This window comes from Rhipicephalus microplus, chromosome 6, assembly GCF_043290135.1.
Source record: "Rhipicephalus microplus isolate Deutch F79 chromosome 6, USDA_Rmic, whole genome shotgun sequence".
Lineage (NCBI taxonomy): Eukaryota > Metazoa > Arthropoda > Arachnida > Ixodida > Ixodidae > Rhipicephalus > Rhipicephalus microplus.
In genome coordinates, this window is record NC_134705.1 from 189,058,606 (window position 1) to 189,070,873 (window position 12,268).

Below are 12,268 nucleotides of genomic sequence, written 5' to 3' on the forward strand. Positions count from 1 at the left end.
TGAATAAGAACAAGATTTGTGCCTGTCCTTTTGTCTTTTGGAGCTTCCATTTCTGGGTTCTCTAATGCGACAGTATGCGCGGCCGTCCGCGACTATATTGATGAAACTAATAGGTTGACTCATTAACCTGTTTCATTGTCCTAACATGTACACAAAATTATATACGTATAAAAATGCGATTATTGCTCTATTCTAAGAATAAATTCGTTTTTTTAAATAATTATATGCATTAAATTAAGCATCACGCTTTCCTAAGCTATCGGTGATCTTTCTCCTTCGTTATTCCAAATCTGATCAGTAATTTTTAGAACCACTCGAATGTTGGAGTTACCATAGTGGGTGCTGGCCATCGTTCGTCGGCGAACAAGAACAAGACGTCATAAGAATGGGGAGGATGCCGGACCAAGAGCAGTCACCGCCATTCGTCGACGTGAGCCCCCTGCACAGGATTCCGCTGGTGTTCGTCAACCTGCTGGTGTTCGCGGTATCCTGCGTGGTGGCGTTCGCCTGTGTGAGTTGATCTGAAACGACGACACTCGCATCCATTCGCACGAGCTCGCATCTATCGAGAAATAGAAGTTATGATTCTGAAATACTTAGGGCACCGTGGTGGCGTGGCTATTCCCATAATATTTTATATTACTCCCTGATTTCCCTTTGATATCGAAAATCTGATACTCTATGCTCCTTTGCAACCAGACAAAAATATAAGCTCCACCCACAGCCATCGCTGTCCCTACCACAGAGAATTTTCATGAGTGCTCCGACCAATAGCGCCTAATAAATATAGTGGCACCTGTCTTCTTTCTTGTCTCAAGGGAAGAAAGAAGTTGAACAGAAAAAAAATGGTGAGGCTGATTAGAAGGTATAAATAAAGGACGAAAAGGGTCCACATAGATAAATGTGTCTTAGTAGCACGCTGTTAGGCCGGTTGGTGCAAAGATTGGTGAACCACAAGGCTTAGCAAAAAAGAAAAGAAGGAGGACAGACTTGGCGCCGTGAACTTGATTTGAACGTATGATGGATATAAAAAGGCTTCCTGTCGATGAAATGTACCTTAACAGTACTCTGTTTTGGACCACGCAGTTGCTGCAAAGCTTGTTGGACTACAGAGTGGTAACAAGAGGGGTAAAGGGGTAACAGATAGACCAAAGGCCGTGAGGCTGAGCAGGAGGTATAACAAACTGAAAAGGGTCGTTGTAGACGAAATGTGCTTTAACAGCACGCTCATGTTGGGCAAGTAGGCGTACGTACAATGCTTGTGGTCGGTTTCTGCACCATCGTGAAGTCTCTCGTGACGTAATTTTGGTGAACCCGGCCTCGTCCGATGTGACGCCCACGTGACGGCATTATGCTCTCCCATACTAGAGTACCAAGTACTTTAAATCATTAACCACGTTTTCTAAACAAACCACAAGGCTTAAGGCTACGTAAGAAGAGCTGGAAGGGAGACCGAGAGAACGCTGTGATCTGTCTTTCCCTCTTCTGTCTTATGTAGCCTTGCAATATGGTTGATTGGGCGACTTGGTGATACATGACTGTTTTGAAATGAGAGTGCAATACTTAGACGCGGAGAGAAAGACAGATCAAACCATCGCAGTTGAAGTGTGCTTTATCCCTGTCTTTCCCTGTCTTTGTTCCTGTCTTTCTGTACGCGTTTAAGTAGCGTGCTCTCATTTCAAAAGGGTAGCCTTGCACCTTGTCGTTCACGAAAATATAGGGCGGAGTTTACATTCTCCTTAGTTGATCAGAGTGAAAGGGGGCACCCCCCCCCCCCTTTCCCTGGCCACTCGCTCATGCCTATGTGCTCAGCACCCTTTGGTACCCTCCACAGATCTCGTCTATCGTGGATCGTGGCAGCGAAATCTCGTTCCGGCGTCGCTCTCTCCTGGTCAGCTTCGTGGTCAACCGGGACATCACGGCGCTGTTATTCTCGCTCCTCATGATGGTCATCACCTTCACGGGCTTCGTCGGGGCACTCCGAGAGAACGTCGGCTTCCTGCAGTGCTACATCCAAGGCACCTGCCTGCTCATTCTCCTCGACATCCTCTTCGTGGCCGCCACTGTCGCCCTACCATATCTGACCAAGAATGTGAGCAGTAGAGCAGTCAGCCCTTTGTTTTTAAAGGAGATGTATAGTATCTTGGAATACTGTTTGGAAAAAATTATTGTCGCAAACGTCAATAACATTCGACAGACCATTTTCTTCTTAGACATACAATAAGAATGATGGCAAAACAGACGTCTTTATAAATAACGTGGATATGAGATGATGTTGAAACAACATGTACATTCGATGGTTCACACAAACACAGCTACAAAAAAAATGCAGTTGAACGCAAAAACTTTGGCCTATCTGTCTGTGTCACACGATTCAGCCACCCGGCCAAAGCTCAGGCACTTGCTGGACACACAGCCATCTTGAACTGGTGGCTGCGTTCATACTCTTGAATATTGTCGATCAAAAAGCAGATATTACGCATATCAGAAGCGCGAAATCACTATCTGAGCATTAGGTGGTGTGTTCTTTTATACTAGAAAATACATATATACGTTTTTCTAAAGCCCCTATTCTTTCTTACGCTGCGCTGAAATTGCGATGCTACGCACAAAAAAAAATTGCCCGCAGCTTCCCTCGGGGGAACACTGAGGAGGATGCGGAGCATATAATTGGTTAACGGGGTGTTAAAGTGCGACTTACTTGGGTCGATGGCTAAATTGGTTAACGTGGTTGGGTCGATGGCTAAATTGGTTAACGTGGTTGTAGGAGGGGGTGTTAAATGAGTGAACACGTACACACGTATGCGAAAGGGCGGCGCTGGTCGAAGGGACGTCGATCATTGTGTTTGCGGATTCGTTGGAATTCATTTCACCGCGACCTTGGACGTCGACGCGCCGTACAAACCAACCGACGAGCGGCAACTGAGCGAGCAAGCGCCGACCTTGAGTATATATACAGCGCGACGGCGCATGCACTGTCAGCTGTTGAATGTTCTCGAAGCGCGACGGCGCATGCGCGTCCACTGGAGAATCAGGAGAATTGTAGAATGTTCTCGAAGGGGAGAAGCGCGCGCGGCACAGATGGTGGGTGACGGTGCATGCAGCGTCAGCTGTCCAATGTTCGAGAAGGGGGAGAAGCGCAACGGCGCATGCGCGCGCGTCAGCTGCCGATGTTCTCGAAGCGCGACGGCGCATGTGCGCGCGTCAGCTGCCGATGTTCTCGAAGCGTGACGGCGCATGCGCGCTACATTATACAGCTAGCGAATGTTCGTGAAGAGGAGAAGCGCACGCGGTGTGTAGAGGAGGAAGGGTGCACAGATGGTGGAGGAGTGAAGCGCGCGCGGTGTATAGAGGAGGAAGAGATGCACAGATGGTGGAAGAAGGAGGAGAAAGCTTGCGGATGGCGCCGCACTACAAGCCTCGAGTATTAGATGCTCCGCATCTAAAACGATTCGAAGACATTTGCAGTGCAGCATGCAGAGGCGCGGCCAGGTTTTTTTTTTCTTTTTGAGATGGAAGAGTGGTTAAACCATAGTTCATGTATGTTCGCATACGCGCCTTCGTATGTGTGCACCAATGTACACCCATTAGCAAAAGTATGTGGAACAATACCATCCGTACACTTTTGCTCTCAACGTTGTCTAGTGGCGGTCTGTCTCCCGTCGAGAGCATTTCGCCAATGAATTCCGTGAGAGTAAAGCTCTAGCTCGACAGCAATTCCGTCCAACCAAAGCTCTTGACAGCTCGCGACAAGGAGGCGTAGCCAGCGATTCGAGAACTGTCCATCCTTTCATTTCAAGTTAAAGCAAAACGCAATTACAAAGCCACAACAAGTGCGTTCGACGCCCGCAAGCCAAAAAACTAGGCAAATCGGTGCACTACCAATCACGTACATCGTGACTGAGCGATCGCAAAGCCAGAGTTCAATCTGGTAAATACTGCAGGAAACTGTGGTTACGCTGGTGTCATGTTCGATACGCATAAGCCGAGCAGATGAACGTTTGGAACGCCAGCACTTTCTTTCTCGCGAACGCCATCATCATTGAACGGCTGATTCGTGTGTCCGAGCCAAGGAGGATTAAACAATTTTTTTCTTTAATCCTCCTTGGTCCGAGCCAGTGGGGCGACAGAAAAACGCTGTAGTCGAGACTAGGTTGAGGCGCTCCACGCTCAGAGCATCAAGCAGCAGAATGAAGACCTTACAGCACAAAGTAAATAATGTCAAAATAAGTCAAGTTTTAGCGAAAAAAAAACAGGAGGTGATATGAAATGTTGTGTATTGGTACAAAAAGAACAAAAATGGCTGAAAAACAAGAAAGGAAATGCCAAAAACAAAAAAGAGCAGATAAACACAGCTTAAACACCAGGTGAAGAAATGCGAACTGACGCTCCCAACTGCACACAATAATAATTTGTCGAGATTAAACCGGCTTTAACTGTTTTCCTCCGCTTGTAACTCGTCATCATCGTTCATGTATGTATAAGAAGAAAATGTTTTGTTGAAATGTTATTGACGTCTGTGACAATATTTTTTTCTAAACACAGGCTCATGCATTGGTGCATCAGCAAAAATGCCATGCCCACATGTAAATACGTGAAATGTACATTCATGTCTTATTTGTGCGTTTTCGTTACCTTGCAATATGCATATGTGTACCTGCCTTTTTGTGACACATTTTTGTATGGCTGCGTTTGTGTGAAACGACGAATGTACATGTTTCTTCCACGTCATCTCATATCCATGTCCATGTAAGTGAGGTTTGTTTCGTATTCATAGGTAATGTAGGTCTAACAAGAATATGTTCTGTTGAAATGTTTTTTACGTCTGTGGCCATAAATGTTTCTAAACTCAAAGACACTTTTTCTCTATACACAGTTTTCGTGAGGACTTAGAATAGGGACGGCTCCCTGCTCTCCCTTATAGTACGAAGTAAATCGTTGAACACTTCTTCCTAAACACAGTCCACGAGTCCGCAATAAGAGAAGCATAACCGGAACGGAGAATGGTAGTCTAAGGCGTGCATAATTTATGCTAAAAACGTGAAAATGACTGTTCATTTTCTATTATCGGACTATTATCGAATGATTGACCCTATTTATCGTCAATGGTTCCACAATAGTCATAGACTTGCTTCTATACTTCGTCGACAATATTTCTGTTGAGCACTTTGTAATGAAGATGCCATCGTCTCATGCTTATTGAAATACAATTGGGGAAGTATTTCATCTATGGTATCTATATCGAGTTCGTTGATGACTTTTCAATTGAAAGTCGTGGGCCGATTTTCAATGCTGGTCAACAATTTCCTCAACGGCATAGTAACTGAACCGTCATGTGTTTTCGATCAGTAAGTTGCAGCGTTGTAGAATAATGGCGCAACTTTTCATTGAATGTACGTTTTGGTTTGTATGCCACTCGATGTTTCAATTCTCAGATCTGTGTCTAATATGCGCTCTTCCCTGTTAGCCTGTGGTGTTTTTATTCTGTTTTATTTCTTGGTTCTTCGACTAGGTGTACAGTTGTAATTTGTAATTGTTTAGAGTAGTCTGTACTGTTCATTCTTATTTTTTCCCCGTGTTAATTTTTTTGTTTACTATTTTTTGTTCTGTGGTCTAATGTGAAGATGACAATCTGTATAATTTCTTCCCACTCCTGTATGAGCCTGTTAAGGCTTACAGTATCAATAAAATTAAAAAATTAAAAAAATCTGTTGTCATTGCTCAATAACTTTTCTTTGTTTTGTTTTTTCAAAAGAATTTTTGTAAGGGTCGAGATACCACTGCCACTCCATTTCTGGGAAAGGTTAGCTTCTTATTGGCGTTTCGAAAGCATCGGTGCTTTGCCGGTGTAAGTGATTGGCCCGTGTCTCTGAGCGGGCCAGTAGCTCGATCTTCGCAGGGCCGCTTCGTGGTTCTCACTTTATGTCCTTGCCGGTACGTCGTTATACTTCCATAGCTATAGGATCGACAGAGGTGTGCCGTTCTACCAACGACGCGATTAGCCACGTTTCTCCTCGCGTCGTGTGAAGCCGAGCTGTTGTGGTGTGAACGCTTTCTCTAGAAACACGTGCACGGTGGTTACGGCATGTGGTTGGGGAACAGGCGGGGGACTACAGTATTGATTCACCGACCGACCGACCGATTGATTGATTGATTGATTGATTCACCGACCGACCGACCGATTGATTGATTGATTGATTCACCGACCGACCGACCGACCGATTGATTGATTGATTCACCGACCGACCGACCGACCGATTGATTGATTGATTCACCGACCGACCGACCGATTGATTGATTGATTCACCGACCGACCGACCGATTGATTGATTGATTGATTGATTCACCGACCGACCGACCGATTGATTGATTGATTGATTCACCGACCGACCGACCGACCGACCGATTGATTGATTCACCGTCCGACCGACCGATTGATTGATTGATTGATTGATTGATTGATTCACCGACCGACCGACCGACCAACCGATTGATTGATTGATTGATTGATTGATTGATTGATTCACCGACCGACCGACCGATTGATTGATTGATTGATTGATTGATTCACCGACCGACCGACCGATTGATTGATTGATTGATTGATTGATTGATTGATTGATATGTGTGGGTTAACGTCCCAAAACCATCGTATGATTATGAGAGACGTGGACGGCTCCGGAAATTTCGGCCGCCTGGCGACCACGGTCCGATACGACTTAAGAAGTCTGCGGCGTTTTCTTCTTGAAGGCGGATGCAGACAGTCCTCAACCAATAGGCATGCACTCCAGGCTGACGTCATGAGCCTGACTGTCGGTGACAATTCGTTCTACATCTCCCCCCCCCCCCCCTTTTTCTTTTGTTCTTAAAGAACATTGTCGGAAGCATCTTCTAGATGTTTGTGTTTTTCGCCGTGGTGGCAATTGGCTGCCGAACTTCAGCCGTCATGGCTGTGCCGCGTCGGACTTCTTAATTTGAAACCAAATGCAGTGTTATGTGAGCTACTTGGCTGGGGATGATCCAACCATCAAATGTTTTCGGAGTGTCCTATCGTTGCCGCAGACGAGGCCCTCACTTTTCAACAGACTGATCGACTTTATTAATGTCTAGAGCAATCATAGGAAAGCCAATAAAGATTGAGGACCAAGGAAGGCGTACAAAAATAACGTGTTTTTATTAATTCATGACACCTGTGCAAGACACTTAATTGTTTCGTCCTGCTTTTCAACGCTTATTCTATTTCCAGAAAGCTCACAGCATTTTCTCCATCGAACTTATCGTGAGCTACCGAGATAACCCGGACTATGGAAAACTCGTGGACTATGCCCAGGTAAGCTTATATACGCAACCTGTGAAAACTATACTAGCTCCCTCGCGCTTGCGCTGTCGGTGCTCTTCTAGAGTTGTCCGTGCCATACCCATGTGGAAGGTTTCAGGAGAAACTGGTTACGCGCACGCTCGGTGCCACGACTGCTACGCGATGGATGACGTCACTCACAACGCAGCCAACGGAGCGCGTGCTTGGGTACAACGCTGAGAAAGACGTAATTGATAAAACAGCCAATGAAGACCACTCGTGACACTGCTGCCGGGCGGTTTCTTGTTTTCCTGGCTATATACAGCTTTCGCTGTAAAAGGGATAAAGGTGGCGATTTTTCTCAGCTTCTTCGAACGATAAGCAGTGATGAAAGTGACATTTTGATTTCCGGAGCAGATTTTGTAGCAGAAAAAAAAATGGTGCTTTGGAGCAGCCTTGAGTGTCTTCGGAGCAGCAAAAAATGCTATAGCTTGGGGTTGCTATTGAAGTTTTCGGAGCAGATCCATGTTCCGAAAGACTCCTGAAGTCTAAAACACCACTTAAGCGTCCAGTCACTATATATATATATATATATATATATATATATATATATATATATATATATATATATATTAATAAACATGCCGTATGCTAGTATGCAGCTAGTGTACAAGCAGTGTAGTTAACGTAAATCATGGAGGGGGGGAAGGGGTCAAGAGAGTCCAGACTATTCTTGTGTTCATGGTGGGGAGGACAGCGCTTGCAAGTATCCCCCTTGATATTTAGCTTTAGCGCGTAATATAACTGAGGTAACAGTTAAGCGTAGAGCAGTAAACTTTCAAAATGCTTTTTATTTTTTACTGTGTACTTGTGTTAAAGGACCCCGAGTTGTGTGAACCATGGGAATCGCAAAAAGTTGAAAAAAAGAGACCGAATAGAACAATGCAATTACTCAAGATCGGACCCCATGCTCGTTTTCGAATTGATTGGGAAGCATGATTTATTTCTTACATTAATAAACAAGAAACACATATAAAAATGGCCACTATGAAATGATATGTGTCACCCCTTGAGATTTTTCTGGATTTACGCTACTGCGTAGCTTACTAGTATGATAGTGCAGCTTGCTTTTGATTTCGCTTATGTGGTCCCATGGTTCAACTTCATTTTTTTTTAGTTTGCCAACACCACTTTAGAGCGAATTTGGAGCAGTTACTAGCAAATATTGCAATTTGGAGCAGCATGGAGCCCAATTTCTCTTCTGGAGCAATTTGGAGCAATTGGAGCAGCACTTCCATCACTGCGATAAGGCGGCTGCAGGCCATCTGGTGCCACATGGAGTCGAAAGTAGGAAACTGAAGTGGACGCGAATCCATGCATTATACTCTTGTTGGTATCTTGAAGTGCAAAGCAGACAAGATACAAGAGAAGGACTACATAGCATGAGCGTTATTATTACTCTTTGTTTACTTCATACTAAAGTGTATTCACATAAGATGGTCAGGCTATATCTTACACTGATACGTGGAAACGCATACTGTAATCGAACCACTGAAGGACAGCTATCAGCTCAAAGTTAACAACGTAACAAAAAAAGCACCAATCGACTACCTCCTGCACATGATATTCACAAATCAGATGAGAAACAACTGAGGGCAAAACAACACTATTCATGTCAAACGTGCCAGTGGCTGCCGCTGGTGCGTTCTCAGTGCCAAATAGTTGTATAAGCCAATTCACTGGTTAGTAGGTTGACATACGACTGGCTGGGCGCACGTGGAAGCATACTTGTGGATACAGAATTGATTGACTGATACGTGGGGTTTCCCTTAACCACCGTATGATTATGAGAGACGCAGTAGTGGAGGGCTCCAGAAATTCCAACCTCATGGAATTCTTTACGTGCACCCAAATCTGAGCATTTCGCTCACAGCATTTTAGCCTCTGTCGAAAATACAGCCGCCACAGCCGGGGGGATTTTATCCCACGACCTGCGGGTAAGCAGTAGAGTACCTTAGCCACTAGACCACCATGGCGGGGCTGTGGATACAAAAGGCTGCCATTGATTCTTTTGTTATCCTGTTTCGGGGCCGGAAAAGAACGTTGGTTTTGCTGAGCTATGGAATCGTCCAAATATTTGTGCTTCTCAACGTAGTATGTATTACCCAGCATTCCTATAGATGCTGGCTGAATTTTGGTGCATTCCAGCTCCTATAAACACATAGACACTAGCTCCAGGTTCCTTCTACTGTGCCATTAGGAAACGCTGTGGCGTGCAGCAATGGTGGCGTACTCGGCAATTTCCCGGAAGTCCGTCAATCTGACACGTACCAGGTTCCCCAACACATGCATCACACGTTCCCTACCATCGCAGTCGACGTTCCAGTGCTGCGGCGTGACGAGCGAGCGCTACCGAGACTGGGACCAGAACCTCTACTTCAACTGCTCCAAGACGAACCCCAGCGTGGAGCGCTGTTCCGTGCCGTCGTCCTGCTGCAAGCCTCCGGACGGCGACGACATCGACACTCGTCTCAGGCGGCGCTTCTGCGGCAGCGGTGTCCTGGCCGGTACCGAGCAGCAGGCCTGGAGCAAGGTGCCGCAGACATCCCTCGTAGACGAGAAATATATATGGCAATTAAGGGCGCAGCCCGAAGTTTTTTTCATGGAAGGTCAATATATATGCACAAGCAAAATTGAAAACATTTCAGAAATTCGAATCCCCCAACATCCCCCCACTCCTTGGCTATGCCTATGATGGCAATGGGCAGACAAGGTGATGGTCGTCTTGTAGACTTTTGTTGTCTTACTGTTACCTGGCATGGAACAATGTGTCATTTATGTCCCTTGTAAAAATCAACTAAGACAATGTCTATATACACATTGTTTGTTGCTACGAGGAATATCAGTGCCCCCCCCCCCCACACACACCTGTGCGTACGCCTATATGAAAGACTACCTTAGCAGTTTTACTGTTCACCTTCGCTGACCCTGAAATCGCTTCTCTCTACGCCGTGACAATGTTCATGCCGTACTGTAATTGTCGGGGTTTTGCGTCACAAAACCACAATATAAACATGAAGAGCGCCGTTGTGGAGCTCTTCGGAATCGCTGATCATCTGGTGTGTTTTTTTAGCGTGTGCATAAATATAAGTACACGGACATCTATAGCGTTTCACCTCGATCGAACTTCGGCCGCGGCTGCTGGGTTCGATCTCGCGACCTTCAAGTCTGGAGTAGAGAGTTGTAACCACTGCAGAGCACCGAAGCGAATGCTACTGCTAGAGAACTATCGAAAATGGTCTTGTAGACAGTTAGTTTAACGATGGAGTCGTAACCACTGCAGAGCACCGTAGCGAACGCTACTGCTAGAGAACTATCGAAAATGATCTTGTAGACAGTTAATTTAACGATGGACAATAAGGCGTTGATTGATTGATTGATTGATTGATTGATTGATTGATTGATTGATTCGCAGATCTACACGCGCAACTGTGTAGACGCGTTCCAATCGTTCGTCGGTGCGCACACCATCGTCGTGTTGGCTGTGGGCATCGGCATCTACACCGTGATCGCCGCACTGAACTACCTGGCGACCAGCGTTCACGACGAGATCCTCTCGCTGACGCACCTGTACGACCGCTACTACCAAAAGCTCGACCAGGGCTACCCCGCGTGGATGGCGGGGCGCGAAGTCGCCCAAGAGATGAGCTCTGCAGACAGACGCCTGGTCTTGAGGGGAGCGCGTCCGACGCGAGTTGAGCGTTTCTACTTCAAGGCTTACTGACAGCGATTTCATAAGCCGGCTTTACTCTGTCATGCATAGCTATGTACGACACTGTGCAAGTGTGAAGATCAGGAAATGCCGATAAGATTATTTTTTGTGTGTGTGTGTTCAAGAACATTTTCGCTTGGCACGTCCACTGACAATGGCAGTGTGATGTCAGCCAAGAGTGTCTATTTTGGTGACCTCACGCACCATGCTAAGGTTTGTTGCAATGACGTGGGACACTGAGACGTGCAACATGGCCGCTTGCGCGTCACCGAAAACATTCGAAACGATTGATTGATTGATTTGTGGGGTTTAACGTCCCAAAACCACCATTTGATTATGAGAAACGCCGTAGTGGAGGGCTCCGGAAATTTTGACCACCTCGGGTTCTTTAACTTGCACCCAAATCTGAGTACACGGGCCTACAACATTTCCGCCTCCATCGGAAATGCAGCCGCCGCAGAAAACATTCGAGACGGCTGCTCGCACGTCAGCAATAGAGCCTCATACAATTGTCGTGATGTCAGTGTTTAGCATGTACTGAAACTAGTTTTTAAAAAACGTACTCAATGTTGATGCGTGTACGTTCACCAGTACAAATTCTAGACTCCCGCGGACTTGGAATTTCATTAAAGCGACAAAAAAATAACCTAAAAAATCTCACATCAGTAATTATTTAAACATAATAATAGGCCAGTTATTCCTCAATCATGTCAAGTATTTAAGTCGCCTATTAGCCAACTCAGTTTTATTTTTTTTCGCCATGCCAGTCACCCAATCCACCTTCACAATGGTGTACGGCGATTGTGTCCCCTGCCCCTAACGGCAAAGTGGCGAAACGCCCCTTCATCTCGGAAGCTCTCGCTCTGGCGATACGAGTTGACCTAACCTCTACCCGTAATATTGATATCTGAAGTTCTACGTCCTAGAACCACTATATGATTATGAGATACGCCATGGTGGAAGGCTCCGGAAACTTTCGACCATCTGGAGCTCTTTCACGTGCTCTGACATCGCACAATACATGTGACCATAGAGTTTCCTACAATACCTACCAGGGGGAAATCTGGCGCTAGTGTCTATGGGAGCTGCAACGCATGGCGCTTCAGCGAGCATGGGAATGATGTGCAGTGCACACATTTGTCTAATATTTGTACTTCTGGCTTGCTTTTGGCTCCGTGTGTGTTCGTGTGGCTTGGAGC

The 12,268-nt window shown here is 45.8% G+C and overlaps 1 protein-coding gene across 1 annotated transcript; it reads left to right on the plus strand.

The window, feature by feature from the left end:
• The first annotated feature begins 363 nt into the window (after positions 1-363).
• On the plus strand, positions 364-10,052 carry LOC119168241 (tetraspanin-33). Its single transcript, XM_075867955.1, has 4 exons — positions 364-511; positions 1,835-2,092; positions 7,247-7,330; positions 9,672-10,052. The coding sequence occupies exons 1-4, from the start codon at positions 386-388 to the stop codon at positions 10,050-10,052; spliced, it is 849 nt and encodes a 282-aa protein (XP_075724070.1). The 5' UTR covers positions 364-385.
• The last annotated feature ends 2,216 nt before the right edge of the window (positions 10,053-12,268 follow it).

Excerpts from the sequence above, each read along its gene's own strand:
- LOC119168241 (XM_075867955.1), top strand. The coding sequence starts at position 386 with ATGGGGAGGATGCCGGACCAAGAGCAGTCACCGCCATTCGTCGACGTG. Across the intron at positions 2,093-7,246 it reads TACCATATCTGACCAAGAAT|AAAGCTCACAGCATTTTCTC; the intron begins GTGAGCAGTAGA and ends TTCTATTTCCAG. Across the intron at positions 7,331-9,671 it reads AACTCGTGGACTATGCCCAG|TCGACGTTCCAGTGCTGCGG; the intron begins GTAAGCTTATAT and ends CTACCATCGCAG.